This window comes from Pelecanus crispus, chromosome 14 (genome assembly GCF_030463565.1).
Source record: "Pelecanus crispus isolate bPelCri1 chromosome 14, bPelCri1.pri, whole genome shotgun sequence".
NCBI lineage: Eukaryota > Metazoa > Chordata > Aves > Pelecaniformes > Pelecanidae > Pelecanus > Pelecanus crispus.
Window position 1 is genome coordinate 5,329,243 of NC_134656.1, and position 18,280 is coordinate 5,347,522.

Consider the following 18,280-nt stretch of genomic DNA (forward strand, 5'->3'; position numbering starts at 1 on the left):
ATCAAAAAAATATCTAATTCACCAAAAAATCCAATTCATCATCTTCTGTGAAGAATTAGTTTGACTTTGCATAGATAAGCATGCCCCATTATTTTATAAAAACAGTTGAGCCCTTTCCCATCAGAAAACACCACCATCCCACCTGTCTCACAAAACAGCACATCTGTTCCGAGAAAACCAGCGTGGATCCTGTTCTCTCAAATACCCCAAGGTAAGCATAAGAAACGCCACGGACTTCAATGGACTTCAACTGCTGCAAATAGGAGGACATGTTGTAACTATATATTTCTCTAAACTTTCAAACTATTGTTATTGTTATCTTCATTGAGCAATTGTAAATATTTTTGAGGAAAGACCAATGGAAGACACTTGCCTTCAGGAAAAAGATTTCCTGCCGGCCTTGCTGGCTTGAGATCAAATGTATTGAAATGAACAGTGCTGACTTAGAACCATGCACCAGGAACATATTTTCTCAGGATTTTCCTATGAAGAAAACATGACCCTTCTGCATTGGCCAAATGCTTTCTAGCAGTCAAGAAGCATCAACATTTACTAATGAATTTTTCTTCATTTAAATTTGTGTGATGTTTGCTTCGTGCCATTTGTTTTTATTTTCCTGTCCCCTGCTGGTTTTTTAGAAGGAACATAATTGTTAGCATTGCCATTTTTCTTTGGATTTGTACACGCATATGTTTTTAAGCCTTTGATGGGAGCAGCTGAACCATGGAATGCTGGGGTTTGCTTAGGGGGCCTGATATTACCAACACTTTGAATTTTAGAACTGTTCTCAGGGGGCTGCGTATTGAGGAGCTGTTGCTTTGCAGTTGATTTTTTTTTCAGTTCACTCCTTACTTCACCAGATTGTCTCTGAGAAGACGCTGCACATCCCATTCTCTCAGAAAGTTTCAAGCGTCCTGGATGAGAACATAACTGGCGACCTTCTTCACAGTATGAATCTCCCCTATGACCTGAATAGCTTCTGGGCAGCTTTGGAACACTTTCTTGCGGAACCACTTGCTTGTTAAGCAAAGGGCTCAGCAATGCTTTGCCTTTGCCAGGGCTTTTTAGGGTACGGATGGAGCCGGGAGCAGTCTGTGGTCTAGCTTTGCCTGCCTTTCCTTTCTCATTCTGTACAGTCTGCATTTGCAGCCATTCCAGCTGCAAAAGGCGATCAATGTATTTCTCAAGAAATCCCGTTGGCTTTGGTCGAAATTCAGTTTTACCCTCTACATTAACAAAGACGGCCAGTTGCTTCAAGTCCCATGAGTTGAAAGGGGGTGGGAGGAAGTCTGGGTAGTAATATTCTGATTCTTTAAAACCCGTATCAGGGACGTGTTCCAAACAAACTGGATCAATTTCTTCAGCTCTGAGAATGAGTTCTGGTGGTGTGCAGGGAGATGGGGGAATGGGAATCCTTTCTGAATCAGAGAGATCACTGGCACTATCATCTTCAGCATCTTCTTTAATAATTTGTACTGATTCAAAATCAAGAAACATTTCATCTACAGATGCTTCTTGCCATTTAGAAGAGCATGGACCAGCTTCAGCAAGACGTTCTTCATGATTCTTTTCCAACTGTTCTTTTTTACTGCCATAAAAATGTTGCATCGGGACATCTTTAACCCTACAGAAGCTACCTTGTGTGCTGCCCTTTATGCTAGGAGCGATCCTGTGCAGAGAAGATTCATTTTGCCTTCTTTCTGGGAGACTCATCTTTGGTCCTTGTACTCTGTGCAGTGATGTGCAAACAGTTGTGATCCTAAATAAAAAGAAAGATCATATCCTGTGAGAATGATTAATGTCTTTGGAACAACAGTTTACAAAGCTCTTGCTACCTCCTTCAAGGACATGGATCTAGATGAATGAAGTTAAAACTGGCATGGAAACTTAGTAATGAGGTAAAATTAATATCTCCTGGCAGAGATAACACTGCCTACTTCTGATTTGTTTTGGTTTATTTCATTCTCATTTTGCCTGAGAAGTCACTAAGTTTCCATATTGATAACTTAAATTTGTTGTCCTCATGAATGCTGAATTCTGGGACCAGTTAAGCCAAAGGCAAAACACAGAGGCCATGATTTCATCACAAGCTTTTCATATACCAGTTTGAAATGTCTACAAATTAAACAGACAATCTTAACATAAAATTACCTTTTTGACTGAGTATTGTCATCCAGCTGGTTTCTTCCCTTCTTACAAATACTTGGTTGGTTACCATCTTGAGTGTCATGGGAAATCTGAATAGACATGAAAGTATGTGATGTTATTCAAAAAGCTGACATAAACTAAGTACCCTTTTTCTGTAAGAAAAAAAAAAAAAAAGAATTATTTACCTTTTCAATGGAGCTTGATACATTTTTGCTTAATCTTCCAGAAGAAGATTTCACATGAGAAATTGTTTTATTTAGTCCTTTGGTGCTTGGATGGCTTTTTCCATTACTGTAACTCACAAGGATTAAAGAGATAATCACATATAAATAGCAACATATACGATTGTCAGAATAGAAATACAATAAAAGTTTAGAGTGCAATTCAGTTTAAAAAAAGAGAGAGAGTCGATTGCAACTATTCTTAAAGTTCATCAGAACTCTGCCATGGTCACTTTTTATTTTTTATACTACTAATGCACTACTATATTTTTAATACTACTAATGCAAAAGTAAGTAATTCAATCAGATGATATAATAATAGAACTTAGTCCTTATATAGAATTCACTATCAGAGGATCCAAAAGTTACTTTGGGGATAATAAATAGTAAATAGTAGAGACTACATATTTAACTACTAATTTCCAGAGTACATGGTACATGGTCCTACTGCAACTTAACAGAATTGATTATAAAGTACAATATGAAGGCCACTGCAAGCCAAATCTTGCTTGCCTTTCTCATTTGCATACTCTCAACAAAATTTAAAGGATTATTCATATGAAGTTAAGGAGTGGAAGTGGGCAGGGTGCATACAGTCTTTTCCGATATTAATACAAACTATTTCACAACAAAGGCACAAACAAAATTCACCATTTCATGTGATACTGGGGTTATGGAAATATTAGTAGGAGGAAAACTCATATGCAAGCGATAGAATAGCATTACTGATCTGGACAGCTTAAAATTAAAGTATTTCCTCAATTAAATCAGATACATTTCTGTGTAAGCACACAGAATCATTAAATCAGTGTATTCTGTAAGAATCAGAAAACAGTGTTTGTTCTACAAACAAGAAATATTACTAATTTTAAAAAGGAAAGCTTTAAAATGTCATTTTAGAACAGGAATAAGCAAACTGTGCCCTCCTGGTCTAATCTAGTTTGACTGCAGTTCAGTTAATTTGTCAGGCTGTACATCTTGTTCACAGTTTTTATGTCAGTATAGTCAGATTTTGCTTTAAAAATCATGATTTCACCAATTCAAGAGCTTATGAAAGAATGAAAATAAGTCTTGCGCCTCCAGCGTTCATGCAGTCACCTGTCACTTTGTGACCTGCATGCTCATACTGCACAATCGTTTCTGTTGCTGTGGATCAGAAGAGAGGATGGCAACCTGAACAGTACAGCCATGCACTTATTAACTAATCTACAGTAGTTAGAGATTTCTGCAACTGGAAGGAGCGAAAATAATTTCCTTACTTTACCATTCCTTTGTGGTTTTCATTGATTTGGCTTTCCTTTTTCTGTGTCTCTCTGTGCAGTAATAAGGGATATTCTTGAATGCCTGGTCCCATTATTACTCCTTTTAACGGGTCTCTGCACCTTTATTTTTACATAATCTTCAAACAACTCCAGTCTTCTGGGTTCGTAAGACACAGCGTATCAAATGCAAACATCACCATGTCCTAGAGATGCAGTAAACAAACACCATGCGATTCCTCCCAACGTGATTTATTTTTAAAGTGGTTAAGACAAACATAATCAGCTACCAAAACACTGTCCCCTCCCTCCTCCAGCGCTTGCTTAATGGGAACCAGCATCGTTATTCGCCTTACTATTGCTGAGCCACGGCAAGCCGTGTCACCCCGGGTACCATGCGGAGAGCCGCGCTCCCCGTCCCCGGGGCACAGGTTGGCCACCAAAGCTGAGGAGCAGAGCGGGCCAAAGGCAGCCAGGGGAGCCAGCCCAGGCTTTGCTGGGGAAGCCCTGGTGCGGCCGCAGCCAGCGGGCACGGCCATCAGCCAGCCCTGGCTACCACATCGCTACCGAGGGAGCCTGGGCCAGCCGCCCCACAAACCACCGAGCTCTTGCCACGTGGTTTACAAGCCCGTCCCTGAAAGATTGTTGGTAAAATACAGGAAAACACCTGAGGGTACAGCAGCCTTGGAAGAGCTACTTTTCATTGTGTAACGCGCTCATCATCGTTTTGTTCCTCCTGCGCAGCATCGCATGTATTGACTGGAGCCAAGTATTGCAGTCAAATGGTGGTGGGTGTTTCTGCTCTTAATTTAACAAGAACAGATGATCAACCACCTGCGTTCTGTGCATGTCGAGTTGTCCTTTTTGTGTCGGAAAATGCACTCTTCCTATAGTCATATATGCAACTTTTGTATCGAATACTTTATTTTTTCTTCTTCCAAAACAAGTCCCTCAGTACTCATAAGTTCCTACTAAAAATACTCAGAGCAGAATTATGAAGCATTCTTTTATTTTCCAGAAGCCGCACTCCCAGACCAGGGCGCGCAGATACGGTTTGCAAAAGGGGGTGACAGATGACTGGCACCACGATACCTCTCCACCCATCTGTAGCGTTGCTGCAGGGCTATTTATATATTTATAGTCATCGCTATAGCTACGTATCCTCTCTTTACATCTGATCCTCTGCTATTTCTCAACCGCCTGGCCGAGGGGCAGCTCGGCCCTACGAGGAGCCAGCACAACGCAATACCGGCGGCAGGCCGGTTCCGCTGCTCCGAGCCCGCCCCGGCAGGCTGTGCCCGCGGCGGCCGCCGCGCCGCGCCCCCTTCCGCTCCCTCCCGGGATGCACCGGCGATCCCCGCCGGTAACTGCCACCGCGCCCCGTCGCGACAGCGGCCGGAGGGCGGCCCGTTAACCGGCGGACCGCCTCCACGCATCCTCTGCCCGTCCTCGCCCCCGGCCCCCTCGCCGCCGCCCCCGGCCCCGCCGCCCGCCCGGCACCTGCCTCGCCTCCGCCGCTAGCGCCAGCCGCGGGCAGCGACGCCGGGCGCGCAGTGCGCAGGCGCAGGGCGGCGGCGCGCACGGGCGGCCGGGGGGGGGGCGCGCTCCGCGCATGCGCCGCCGGGGCGGGCGGCAGCTGCCTCCGCCGCTGCCTCTGCGTCCTCCCCGGCCGGGGGCGCTGCCTGCGACCGGCGCAGGGGGGGGCTGGGCGCCGCCTGCCCTGGCCCGGCCCGGCCCGTCCTGGTCCGGTCCGGAGGGAGGGTCCGTGCAGCTGATGTGGGCTGTGGAGTCCCCAGACGCGGACCCCGCCCCCTCCAGCCGTAGCACCGAGCCTGCCTCCACGGCCCCGCCCGACAGCCTCCGCCGCGACAGCCCCCGCGCTCCCTCCAGCCGCTGCAGCAGCCCCGGCCTCGGCTCCGGCTCCCTCCCGCCCGACAGCCTCCAAGCCTTCCCCAGCGTCGGCAGCCCTCTCGAGTCGCCCAGCATCCAGTGTGACAGCCTGGAGTGTCCCTGCTGCTGCTGCTGCGGGAGCGCGGGCTCGGCGGGCGCCTGCCAGGACAGCCTGCAGGCCCCCCTCGCCGCGGGTGACGGCCGAGGGGGCTTCGGGCCGCACCACAGCAACCCCCCCGCATCCAGCGACCTCTCCGACAGCCTGGAGTCCTTCGGTGTCCAGCACGACAGCCTCCAGTCAGTCTCCAGCCTGCGAGAGAGCTTCGGGTCCTCCAGCATCAAGGGTGATAGCCTTGAATCCCTTTCCAGCCTGAGCAACGGCTCTGCCAGCCAGCACGGCAGCCTCGAGTTTACCAGCCTGTGAGACTGCCTTCACCTCCCCACATTGCACTAGCCCCCGGGTCACCGCCCGCTGCAAGAGCTTCCAGGTTTCTGCCCTTCGTTCAGCAGGCTACACCGTTTCAGCTGATTTTTGCTGCGTCCAGTGCAATAACCTCAAATACTGTCCGTGGCTGCCATTCCCAAGTTACGTGCTTCAGAGAGGCAGTGCTCGTTATTACCTGCAGTGTTAACGCTGATTTTTTGTCGTCGGTTAAGAATGGAGGTACGCGGTCCTCGGAGGAACCCCAGCTACCTCTCTGATCTCTACCAGAACATGTTACGGGCTGAAGAAGCACTGGGACGAGGGCAGCAGCAGCCCCCAGCAGTCTATAGAAATAGCAGCATGACTCTTAGGAGCAGTACCCCGGCCAAGGGGGGCCCCCAGCCAAGTAATCTTCAGAGCAGCACTTCCTCCAGCTGTGATCCGGTGTTACGGCCCATCATACGCCGCCGAGCAAGATCTTTGCCTACGTCGCCTGAAAGAAGGAAGCGGGCAGCAGTGCAGTGTCAAGTTCCTGGGTGCCAGAGTCCTAGGAACCGGGTGAGATTTGCTGATGCTTTGGGCTTGGAGCTCACTGAAGTGAAAGTTTTCCAGACTGGGGAGGATCCATCGATCCCCTTGCATGTCCTTTCTAGGCTCTCCATAAACTCAGACCTCTGGTACAGCAGCTCGGACTTGGAGTTTACCATGCAGTGCTTGGTCCCGGACTTCCAGCAGCCTGCAGACTGTATGGATTTCTCCTCCCGACTTCAGGAGCAGCAGGTGTGTCTTGAACGAGTGACCAGCTCAGATTTGGGGCTCAGTGGCACCATCCAGGTTTGCAATGTTGCTTTTGAGAAGCAGGTATCTGTGCGATACACCTTCAACGAGTGGAAAAGCATCCATGAAGTGTGTGCTCATTGGCACAGCAGCATCCCTGAGAAAAACGGGCATGGTCAGGTTGATGTTTTCACTTTCTTTCTCCCTGTGCCTCCTTTCCTCCTTCAGCTGTGCTCTGTAGTCCAGTTTGCAGCAAGGTACCAAGTCAACGGCCGGGAGTATTGGGATAACAACAGAGGCAAAAACTACAGTCTCACCTGCCGGACTCACCCCCTTAAGATGCCTAGAGAATGTGAGGAGAGCTGGATCCACTTCATCTGAATGAAGAAAGTGGATGCAGAGCAGCTTGCCAGACATCTCGGAGACCCGCTCCTGCTTGGCACGGCTCTCTCCTCCTATGGCAACAGTCTCCTTTTCGAAACCTGCCAAACGTGGCGAAGTGTTCCAGGGCAGGGAAGTAGCCAATGACCCGTACAAACTGTTCTAAACTTCTCAGAAAGCAAAAAGGGCCAAAATGTGTGTTGAGTTACATCCGTTGAAAGCCCGAGTGATTTCTTGTAGTGTATGAATCAGTGCAGAATGGTTCCAAGGGATGCTCTCAGACTACCAGAGAGCAAAACAAGACACTTCATGTTGCTAGTAATATTCTAGGTTGCATAGAATATTTCTAACTGATCTGTTTTACCATTTTGTACTGTCTGTTTTCTAAATGGGCAGTGTGGCTTTACTGGTTTTGTTTCTAATTCTCTCATCAAGTCTGGGGACTATTCCTTTTATGCGTGATGTGGATGGCAGGCACTGTAGGGATGTCCTTGTATTTTTATATATATATGTTATTAAGACTCCAACCATGTTAAATATTTCCATTAATATTTGGGTTGGAAATTAAATGTTATTATGAGCAAAACATACATGAAAATGTCCCATCAGCTCCTCTGTTTCTCTTAAAAAAAAAAGAAAAAGCTGCCTTTTCTTCTCTCTAGTGTTGGCTGTAGGCAGTAGGAATGATTGTTACCAAAGTGTGTGTAAGGCAGATCTTGGGTAGTTCTCATCTTTTTCAGGTGATGCACAAAGTAGGCTTTTTCTCTAGGTGGTGGTACAGGAATTGTCCTTTCCTTGTGCACCTGTTTTTACTAAGGGAAACTAGAGCAATTTTGCACTTGTGTTGCAGTTACAGTTGAAGATCTCAAAGCACTGTATGAATGCTAATGATCTTACACTGTTACCTGAAACAGGTAAATTTATAAATCAAGAAATGGATATGAGAGAGAGAGAGAGATTAAAAAAAAGACAATACAGGGAGCTGGGTACAGAGCCTTGGAGTAGTATCTTAGAATCCTGAATCCTGGCTGCATGTTCCCCAGCATCCCAGTACTACTGCAGTCGTACCTTTGAATTCTTTAATCAACTACTTCTCATTATAAACCAGTTGAACTCCAAGAATGCATCCTTTGCAACTCAAAGCAGGAACTTCAAAGCAAAATGATGATTTTACTGGTAAATTGATACTTGCATGGACCCATAAACAGAATCACCTCTGCAGCAGGGAGAGCACAATAACACCATTACACGCAGTCTTCCCATGCCTTTCGCTCTGCCACTTTCATTCTGTGGTTTTAGTGTGGTTTAAGATTGGCGACAGGCTTACATCTAGTAAGCAAAAGATTGTCCATGACTTTTTTTCATACATATTCATCACTGCATGCGAAGTTTAGCTTTATACATGTAGCATAAATTTTCAGAATTGGCTGGCTGGACGTATCAGAAGAGCTGCTTTTTAGAAGGTTTATACTATGAAAACCAGGCCACGTATTCAGGCATCTTATTTTGGATTGCTGCTTATTCATCAAAACCACAAGTTGTTTTTAATATCACAGTTGTAAGCAACCCACAGCCAAGTATATATGAGTCCAAATACTGAGTAATTCTGGAAGTGCAGAAACCCCAAGAAAATTCATTTGTCTGGCAACTTTATGTTACTACTTAGTTGTGATGCCCATTTAGCAAAGCTTGGATTTCAAGTGAAGAAGCTGCCTGGTTCCATTAGTCTTTGGCTTTCAAAGGAGCTGAAGTCATGAATGACTCCTGCAGAGTACTGAGAAAACTCAATCCTATTTGAAACCATTGAGAATTGACTGTGTTGTCTGCTTTAACTTTGTATTGGAGCACTGTGAGGTTGAACACTTAAGTTGAAATTGTTTTGAACGAGTAGGTGAGGCTGAGGTGCAGTTACCCACTACAGAGAGGAAAGAGTGCTGCCTGCTTTCAATCCACCTGCGTTATTTTCTCTATCTGGGTTAGAGGAGTGACCATTACCAATCTGGCAGCAACTCTCGTCTCCTAGAAAAATCAATGCAGGGAACTGGGGGTCTGGTCTTCCTCATACGGCACAAGAAGTCAGAGCCCTGTAAGAAGGGCCACTATCTAATTTTAAGTTTTTTTGCCTCCTATGGTGGGCTTTATATGACTAAATGACATATGACAATATAGGACATATCTGTAGTAGTCAACTTATGCTCTTCATAGTCAATGGAGATGTTTTCGCTATAGTTAGCAGACTACCTGTGATGTGACAAACCGTGTCATCTCTGCTGAGTGCAGAGAGCGCACTGCGGGACTAGTTCTGCCATACTGAAATTCTCAGCATTAGTGCAGATTGTGCCAAATTATGCCAAAGTCTGTAGATGTCAAGTTAGATGAGCTGAAACACGCCTTCAGTGACTGCAGAAGAATCTTTCTTGGCATGAATTGAAATTGCACACCCTTACTTTGGTGAAACTTGCTCACTTAAGGAATTCCATTAAAGTTTATGCAGTATTGTTAAAGTCCATAGAAGCGGCATTTTACGTACTTGTCAGCGAAGTAAGAAAACAAACACGCACAGGCACAGAAGCACTTGTGCTGAATAAAAGGCAGTCTTAAAATATTGTTCCCTCCCCTCTTTCCTCTCCCAAGTTGCTGTCTTTCTTCCATCAGCAAAACCACCGAATTGCCTCTTAGCACACCATTAAAAATCCCTCTCTTATGAGACTGGTATTTGACACCAGTTTACAACGGATGTTGCCGGAGCCCAATGCAATACTTGGCTTACTGGCAGAAAGATGCTGTTGCCATCTTCTGGGAGAGACTCTTTCATGTGCTAGCAAACGTCATATCTGAGTGTTATTGCAGGCAGGGACAGATTATGTAAAGCTGAGGCTGTCAGTTTAAAGGTCAATGTCATGTATACCACAGTGTCAGAGAGGTGAGAAATTAATGTGTCAGCAGTATGAGTTTGGCTTTGTCTTTCTTCCGCAACCTCTCAGGGTATTTGCACGTGCAAAATCTTGAATACTAAAGTATTATTCCAAGTTTGCCATTTCTCTCTTTGCTTGTCTTGCGCTGCTGGAGAAGAACTGATGGTAGCTGTTACTAAACCAGTTGTCTGGCATTGCTGACTGTGAGTTGAGCACGCCTACCGTATAACAGACCTGAGAGTATCTCTGCATTAAGCTGTTAAAACATTCACACGTGACTACTGGCACCTGTCATATGAAAGACGAAATTTGCACTTATGTTTTCCTGTCACATTCAGTAGTGAACATCAAAAGGATTCTAGCTGACAAAAAAGGGATTAAGCCATTAAGTAGTGGTAATACGCACCTGTCATGAAGGTAAACTTAGGATCACCTGTATAAGTTCTCAGGACAACTTGACTGCTTGCACTGTGTTCAAATCAAGCACTTCCATTATAATGAGGATTTTGTAAAAGTGAATTCTTCCCAAGGGTTATTGCCATAGAATGCACTTTCAAAAACCTGTATTTATTATAGTCCTACAATAAATTAATGTCTAGTAGTCCACAGTTTCAAGTTTCTTTCAAGGATGTTTTTTAAAGAAACATGGAATCCATGTAAATGAAAAGGGGTTGTCTTTCCTGATTAAACATCTTGTCCAGAATAAAGTACATTACACAGTATATCAGTAAAGCACATATGCTAGACAAAAGGTCATTTTATTTTAGTGGAGCGCTGTACAATTGCAAAGTGCTTAATTCATTTTAAAAACAATAATAAAACTATGGCTATTGTAATACAAAATATTGTAATAAAGGCGTTTCACAATTTTATGTTGTTTTTGTCAGTGGTATTCCTGTTAACAGTTAAGAAAACTCAGGAAAGTAAGGTGGGTTTGAGTTGCTAAAAAATGAACAGCCCTTGATAAAAATACAGTGATTAGTCTACATAGCTGCAAAAATGACTAGGCTGCCACTTCTTACATGGAATTTGCTGTCATTTCATCTCAGAGTTCTGTGCATACAGCATCTGCAGGATTAAGATCTAATGTTGGAAAAAGGCACGCTGCCACTTGATTCTAATACAGTTTCATGGAGAAGAGAAAGGGGTTTTCTTCTAATAGCACTTTCCAAAGCTGTGCTAGACTGTACTTAACTCATTAATTTCAGAGCCTCACCATTGTGTTATTCTTTCTTCCATTTGTTGTTTCAGTTTTCATTGCTGCAGTCTTTCCTCTCAAACCATGTTCTTTCCACCCACAGGTTTCTTGAAAATCTATCTGCATAGGGCATGTTAAGAGAGTGTCCATCTCTACAGCAACTGGTTTATCCTCTATATGAAAGGCATCTCCATCCATGTCAAGCATTTACTTGATGGAGATTTGAGTTCAAGATTTGAGTAATCTGTTGCCAGGTTTCTTCTAAAGCAAAATGGAGACATTTAACTGGAAGACATAATTGATAAAGACATGTATTACCTCTTTTTAATCAGCGTTAATAACTTCAACACTGCATTGTCAAAGTTGCTTGGGGAAAGATGATTATTGCAAATCAGTTTAAATACATGGGAACGTCTATATTAATGCTAAGTTGTTTAAGAATGTTGATGTTACTTTTTATTACAAAGTATACAGATTTATAACAGATTATGTGTTATAAATATATGCATGCAGATGCATAAAGGAGGGTGCTTTTAGAAAGCAAGATATTATAATATCTTGTCTTTATGACTCTCGTTTTTCCATTTTCCTATACTACTGATCTGATTCAGAACTAGCAGTAACACCTTAATTGTCATAACTTTACCCACTAAAATGGAGTATTAAGCATCACCTGGAAATAAATATGGCAACCACAGTGTAGACTAACCAGGAGGCCAGCAAAGGATAAAGATCGTGGTCTTTGATTTTAACAAACCACTTGAGAAGAATGTGAATTTATTTTAGCCTGGAGGGTGAGGATGTGTGTGAGAGTACTTAAGAGGAGGACTGGCTTTTGCTGTGCATATCCAACCATCAGGTTTATCTTAGAGGTAGTTAGTGTTACTTGTAATATAGGTGTCATTTTTACATTTAGTTTCAAACTCATAATTTCTTTGTATTTATCTTACAAAGAAAAACGAATTCCAACTTGTAGTAATAGTAATATGCTAACCGTCAATTGTAACTGCAGCACTTAATTTAGTGTATCATCAGTGCTCAATACAATGTTATACGTACTTTACAGCATTGCCCGGTGAAGCCACAGAATGGCAAGTCTAAATGATCAGTCATTTGTCAGCATGAGTCTAATGTTAGTACTGACTTGTTTCCTGATTTGGCTTTCTCCTTATGATCTCAGATCTGCAACTATTTTGGCTGACACTTGGTATTAAAACTGTTGGCATCAATGCTTCTGACCCTTCTCAGTTCTACATACAACAGCAGCTGTGCCAAAGATTGGTTATATTGACCAGCACAATGTTTTTCAGTACCTATAATGAAGGTAAATATTTCTGCTACTGTAGTGAAGAAAGGGTCCCTGTACAGGGTGCTACCCTAGCCTAAAGACAGTTTTGCTTCCATTTTCTCTGAAATTTTTAAGTATAGTTGCCGTATCTGTGGCCCAAATAATTTCACTGTTTGTTCCAGGCTGTTTAATGCATAACTCCATGAAAATTCTGCTTTCTGTTGACCTCCCTTCTGCTAAACCAAACAAAATGGACATTAGAGAATGAGAAATGAACATACAGTAGCCTCCCAGTCATGTCAGTGTACCTAGTGCAGGAGGGAAAGCGTATGATCTACTTCTGTACTTCATGGCTTGGTTTTCTTTTGCTACAGAATGAGTAAGGCTGTTTTCTTTACAAGATCTGAAAATCTGTGGATAGTCTAAGCCTGTGTGTATGCTAATGTGACTGGTAAGGGAAAGCATCAAATGCAAATTAGCTTTTATTACTTCTGCTTCATATGATGGAAGTAGAACTCAGAATTCAATTTTTATATAAAACTCGTGATGCTTCAAGTTCCTCATGCAAAGTTTTGTCCTTAGCAGGTTTCTCAGTAAAGCTGCACTTCTACAGATCTACTTTGTATCACCTACTGCCTTCTAATAAAGTATCCCAACAGTGAACGTGACAGCAGTTAATGCTGCAGTTGATCGCTTTAGCTGAACGTGCCTCCTGCAAAATGCTCAGCACTGCTCAGTCCTATGGGATCACTCCTCAGTGGAGATACTCCAATTCTCATACCACTTGTCATTTTCTTGAATTACAGTGACATCTGGTGGTATTTTAAATACATTCTGTATGGGTTTTTTTGCCTTTTATAGTATTGATTTGTTTTCTTTCTTATTTTAGGAAGTCACTGGTGTTATTTTACTTAAAATTGCTGCAGGTTTATCTGCTGTGAAAGGTGATTCTTCTAGATGCTCCACTATTGCTGCTTATTCTAGGTACGAACAGAGATGTTTCCTGATACTCCACTGGCATATATAAGATGCACGCTGAATTTTATTCTCTGTATTTGTGATACAGGTGATAGATACACCAGTATCACACCAGTACAGGTAAACCCCACTTTGGAACTGTTGGATTTCATTTAAACACGTTCCCTCAGTATAATAAAGACCACAAATGTCAGTAGAAGCCCTCTGTCAACAACAGGTCTGTATCTGAGTTTCTGTATCTGCTCTACCTACTCGGGCACTCGATGGTAGTGAAAATGCTTCTGAATGAGGCATACGAATGAATTACACTGGTTTAGCAAACTCATGCCCAGTAACTCTTGTCTACCCTAGGCACCGAGATTAGCGTTATAAATACCGGCTGTCAATGAAGACAACTTGCAGAATCAAACAAGCAGAAGAGCGGAGGGCCGGTGTAAGCCGCGCAGCCCTTTGCCAACATGGCCGTGCACCGCACGGCAGCGCGACCGCCCCGCCGACCTCTCCTTCCCCGCCGCGGGAGGCGGCTTGGCTTGGCTTGGCTTGGCTTCCCTTCCCTCCCGTGCCGTGCCTGCAGCGGCTCCTGCTGCGGGGAACACCGGGCAAAGGCTTCGTGCGGCCCAGCACGACGGGCGGGGTGGGCCGGGAGCCAAGGGCGCCGGGCCAGCAGGCCGCCAGCCCCGCTAGCGGGAAGGGCAGGCGCCGCACGGCCGGGGGCGACAGGGCTTTTTATAGCCGTTAGGGCGGCTGCGGCCCCATCCACGCACCCCCTCCCACCCGGTCACAAATCACGTACGCGCGAGGGGCCAGCGCGGCCGGAGGCAGCTCCCTGCGGCCGCCCCCAGAGGCGCGGAGGCACCGCCTCCGCCCCGCCCGGCCGCGGCACCGCCCCGGCCGCAGCACCGCCTCCTCCGCGGCAGCTGAGCGGCCGGGCCGGACCGTGCCAGGTGTGGAAGGCGGAGCAGCCTCTGCGCCAGGCTTGCCTCACGGTAAGGAAAACCCTCCTCCCGCCCCGCACCTCACACGGCCATTGGTCCGCCTGCCGCGCTCGCGGGCAGTGATTGGCTGGAGACTACCGGCGCTGGGAGTGATTGGCCAGCGGGGAGCGGCGCTTTTTGCTGCTGGGCGGTGGGGCGGCGGGCGCCATGCTGTGAGGGGCTTCGCTGCCGCCCCGCGGCCTGCTGGTCTGCCGGCGGGGCGCGCCCCGCGGCTGAGGAGGCGCTACCGGGCGTTTTCCTCTCGGTAACAAAGCTCTGGGGGAGATGCCAGCGACTACGTGTGTTTCGAGGGCGGAGGTCTTAGTCCCTCGTCGGGAAGGAGGCACCTGGAAGGGGTTTATGTGTTCTTCTCTGGCTTGGCTGACTAGGCAGGAGACAAGAGACCTGTGAGGTGATAGCAAAGGCTTCAACGTAGGCTGTTGCATTCTTGTATTGGGAAAAAAAAAATAAAAAACCACCCTGTGTTTGTTATTTCTGTATTACTTAGGAGTGCAGAATTGACTAGTGTGTGTTCCCAGTTGCTTGTTCTACAGAAGCCATTCCCTATTTTCAATCATTATTTCCCTTTGCTTTTCTTTGTCTAATTCTGTATAATCTCTGGGATGGGGAGACCAAAACTGCACACGGTAGATTGGTTGATGTAGATTAATTTATACAAAGCATGAAAAGTTTGTTGTTTTTTAACATGTTAACTCTCAAAACAAAGAAAATACTTCTGTCTGCTCTTGAGTATTAAGACAATGTTTTCGGAAAACTAATTTTGAGACCTTGCTTTTTGGTGGTAATAGGAATCTTGGAGTCCCGTCACTGTATATACATTTAAGAAGGCTTTTTCCCTGATTGCATTTATCACATTTTTCTTAAATGATTTAGTCTACCATTTCATAATGAGGCCCTTCTGGAGTTCTGCTCTTGACATACCTGTTCTGAATAACCTGGTGGTGACGGTGTGATTTGCCCTCTTCATCCTCTTTTCTCACTGAGAAATATTGAGAGTCTGCTGCAGGACCCTCTGCTCCTCCATTGCCAAAGTTGATCCTTCCACTCTTAAGCCATTGTTTATGTAAGGAAGTCTCCTTATAACCCCAGTTAGTTTAATTTCTTAAATAGTATTTATACTACTGACAAATTTTAGAATTTATAATGTATTTTGACTGATTACTGATGTGTTTGCAAAACCTATTTGAAGTCTATGTCAGTGAATTGTGTTTTGGTCAAGTGATGATTGTTCCCTTCTTAGGCAGCTGAGTAGTTGAGTTGCAAAAATGGCAGCCGGGAATGAGATGCAGGTATGTGCTTATGGACCAGAGTATGACTATCAATTGTTTTAATTATTAGCTTAAAGCACTGCTTCTGGTATTTAATTACAAGTAAAATTTGCAGGGTGGCAAAGAATGTTGTAGGAAGAAATCTTCCCTTGACATAAGTTAGTGCTAAGTAACTGGGTAGAAAGCAAGAGGAATTGGAAATTGTTATGGATGAAAATAAATCATGTGCATATGACATTAATCAGTCGGGATGATACTTAAAATACTGAAATCTGGTTATAATTGATTTAAAAAGAGTAGGGTGGCAAAAGAGTTGAGGAAGGCAGCAGTCTGCAAATATATTAATATATTTTAAAGTCACTAACAGATAACTTAGAAATGCAACAAATTAAATGTACTAAGGGAGGAGTGTTAACCCAATGAGCACTTATGTAAGCATTTATTTGTAATATGAGGAAAGAAAGTTAAGGAAACTTAAGCAAAACTGGCAAATAATTAAAAACTCAGTGAATAAGAATTTGCATGATGAATGTATTAGATATGGTATTCTGTACTTTAGGTTTTACATTTATTGATTTTGTGATTCAGAATATTTGCTTAGAATGCAACAGGTGATTGCATAAAACCTATGTTAAATCAGTATTGGTGTTAAGCACGCAGTAATACAGTTGCTCTGTGTTCTTTTTGACAGCTTGAAAAGTTAATTGATGAAGCTACAAGAAAAAAAGATTTCCAATTATTAGAACAATTTCTGGCAACAGAGGACTGTGAAAATGTCTCTCACAAATGCAGCAAACAGTTTGTCAACAAATTAGACAAGCTTCTGTGTCGGGTAACGTAATCATTACATCTGAATCATCTATACTGTCATTCTAATAGTCTGAAAAAACTTTTTTCATTTGGCTTGGGCTTATACCTGCATTTGATTTGAAAAACTGAAATAAAATTTAAGAATGAAATCTCTACTTTAACTTGCAATTAAGATGGCTTTTCAGATCAAAAAGGCATCTGGTTAACTGAATACAGGTTCTTCTAGAACTGTACATTAAAGCTTATGTTATAATTTTGATTTCAGGAACTTGACAAACAAGAAGTCAAAAGCATTTCCACTTTACTAAATTCTATTCAGAAATGTGGGAGAAAAATCAGCATAGCAGGAGAAGATGGGCTTCCAGCAATGATAAAATATGGTCTTATTGGAAGGATAAGTAAAACCATAAAGCATATCTGAATGTCTAAAAACAAATTAATAAAGCATGCATAAGTAATGCTTCAGTGCTGAACAGCTTAGTATTCAGTTTTGTCCTTGATTGTTTCTGAATTAAGAATTTCCCATAGCTTTGCAACAAACATTAGATTTAAATATTTTTTGACAAGTGGTTCCATATAAAGTGATGCTGCTCTACCACAGTGAAGATTTTGAAAATTATGCAATATATAATTAATTTAGATATGCTTACAGCAATTACAACAAGATTGTATCTTTTTATATGAGCTTGCTATACTGCTTTTGAGTCAGGAATTGGAATTTCCTGGTAAAATTTAATAATTTTTTGTTAATACTTGCAACAGCAATATTGTACCTGTTCTTTCAACAGATTATAGTGCTATTCTGATTATTTTGTGTTACTTCAACCCGCATGTTAAATGTGTTAATCATTTGTAACTCAATAAGTACACTGAAAAATAGACACCACTTCCTTATTGCTTTCACTAGAGATTTTACTGAAGAAAATTAATGGCAATGTCAGATGAGTGTTACTCAATTGCCTTCTCAACTGCTTTTTAAAAAAAAAAAAGGTGGTGATAACTTCGTGCTTATATTCACACCTGCCAATGCGCTTTTTCATTCAGCCATTATCCATTTTCAGCTCTTTTGTCTGTGATGGCAGTTGTAAAAGTAGATCTCTAGTTTTTGTGATAGAAAGTCAGCTACAGAAATTACTTACATTAGTTTGAAATCACCTACATATGTTTAGTGCAAGTGAAAAATTTCAGTCTGGGGCTAAAGTATGCTCAGCAGACGGGTAACATTGCTGTTGTTTTAATCTTTGTATGGTTTGTATACTTAAGTGTAATACAAACTGTTGTCCTTTTTCATGCTATTAAAGTAGATTTATTTTCCCTTTACATGGTTAATTGGTTTGAAAAGGTAAAAGGAATTCTGATCCTCAGAGGAAATGGAAAGAATGAAATGCTTACAAGTCTGGCTGAAGATTTCTTCAACACATTGCTGGTAAAAATATATTGATAATAAAATACATTGTGTGTATCAAAATAATTATTACTGTTTTAGCAACTTTCAAATGTGTTTCTATTTATTATCCTTCTAAAGTTAATGTTACAGTGATTTCTGAAATAGATTATAAGTTTTTTTGGATAAATAGTTTGCCTGTATTCATACTTGTTTTCTGTTCATGATTGGCATCATGAAATAAAATTTAAAAAAAACCCCAACAATGTAAGTTTTCAATGAACAAAAAGATTTCATCTTGGTCTAATTTTGATTACATAAATGATTGGTATGCTAATCCCAGG

At 43.1% G+C, this 18,280-nt stretch overlaps 3 protein-coding genes across 3 annotated transcripts in view; 2 read left to right on the forward strand and 1 right to left on the reverse strand.

Moving 5' to 3' along the window:
- Positions 1 to 567: 567 nt before the first annotated feature.
- FAM217B (family with sequence similarity 217 member B) lies at positions 568 to 3,723 on the reverse strand. Its single transcript, XM_075721396.1, has 4 exons — positions 3,629 to 3,723; positions 2,334 to 2,439; positions 2,152 to 2,237; positions 568 to 1,759 (listed from the first exon to the last, which is right to left on the reverse strand). Exons 1-4 carry the CDS (start codon positions 3,721 to 3,723, stop codon positions 568 to 570), a joined length of 1,479 nt encoding a protein of 492 aa, XP_075577511.1.
- A 2,435-nt stretch (positions 3,724 to 6,158) lies between these two features.
- On the forward strand, positions 6,159 to 7,100 carry PPP1R3D (protein phosphatase 1 regulatory subunit 3D). The gene has a single exon (XM_009480914.2). The coding sequence runs from the start codon at positions 6,177 to 6,179 to the stop codon at positions 7,098 to 7,100; it is 924 nt and encodes a 307-aa protein (XP_009479189.1). The 5' UTR covers positions 6,159 to 6,176.
- An 8,639-nt stretch (positions 7,101 to 15,739) lies between these two features.
- The window catches only part of SYCP2 (synaptonemal complex protein 2), a 29,131-nt gene continuing 26,590 nt past the window's right edge, over positions 15,740 to 18,280 (forward strand). The window contains exons 1-4 of the mRNA XM_075721353.1: positions 15,740 to 15,763; positions 16,434 to 16,574; positions 16,818 to 16,946; positions 17,874 to 17,978. Of these exons, the coding sequence (XP_075577468.1) occupies positions 15,740 to 15,763; positions 16,434 to 16,574; positions 16,818 to 16,946; positions 17,874 to 17,978 (399 nt within the window). The remainder of the gene's footprint in view (positions 15,764 to 16,433; positions 16,575 to 16,817; positions 16,947 to 17,873; positions 17,979 to 18,280) is intronic.

Bases quoted from the DNA above. Each gene is read 5' to 3' on its own strand.
- FAM217B (XM_075721396.1), bottom strand. From the start codon at position 3,723: ATGGGACCAGGCATTCAAGAATATCCCTTATTACTGCACAGAGAGACA. The intron at 2,440-3,628 runs GTAAGGAAATTA...TGTGAGTTACAG, and splicing joins AACCACAAAGGAATGGTAAA to TAATGGAAAAAGCCATCCAA. The intron at 1,760-2,151 runs GTAATTTTATGT...CTTTTTATTTAG, and splicing joins GACAATACTCAGTCAAAAAG to GATCACAACTGTTTGCACAT.
- PPP1R3D (XM_009480914.2), top strand. From the start codon at position 6,177: ATGGAGGTACGCGGTCCTCGGAGGAACCCCAGCTACCTCTCTGATCTC.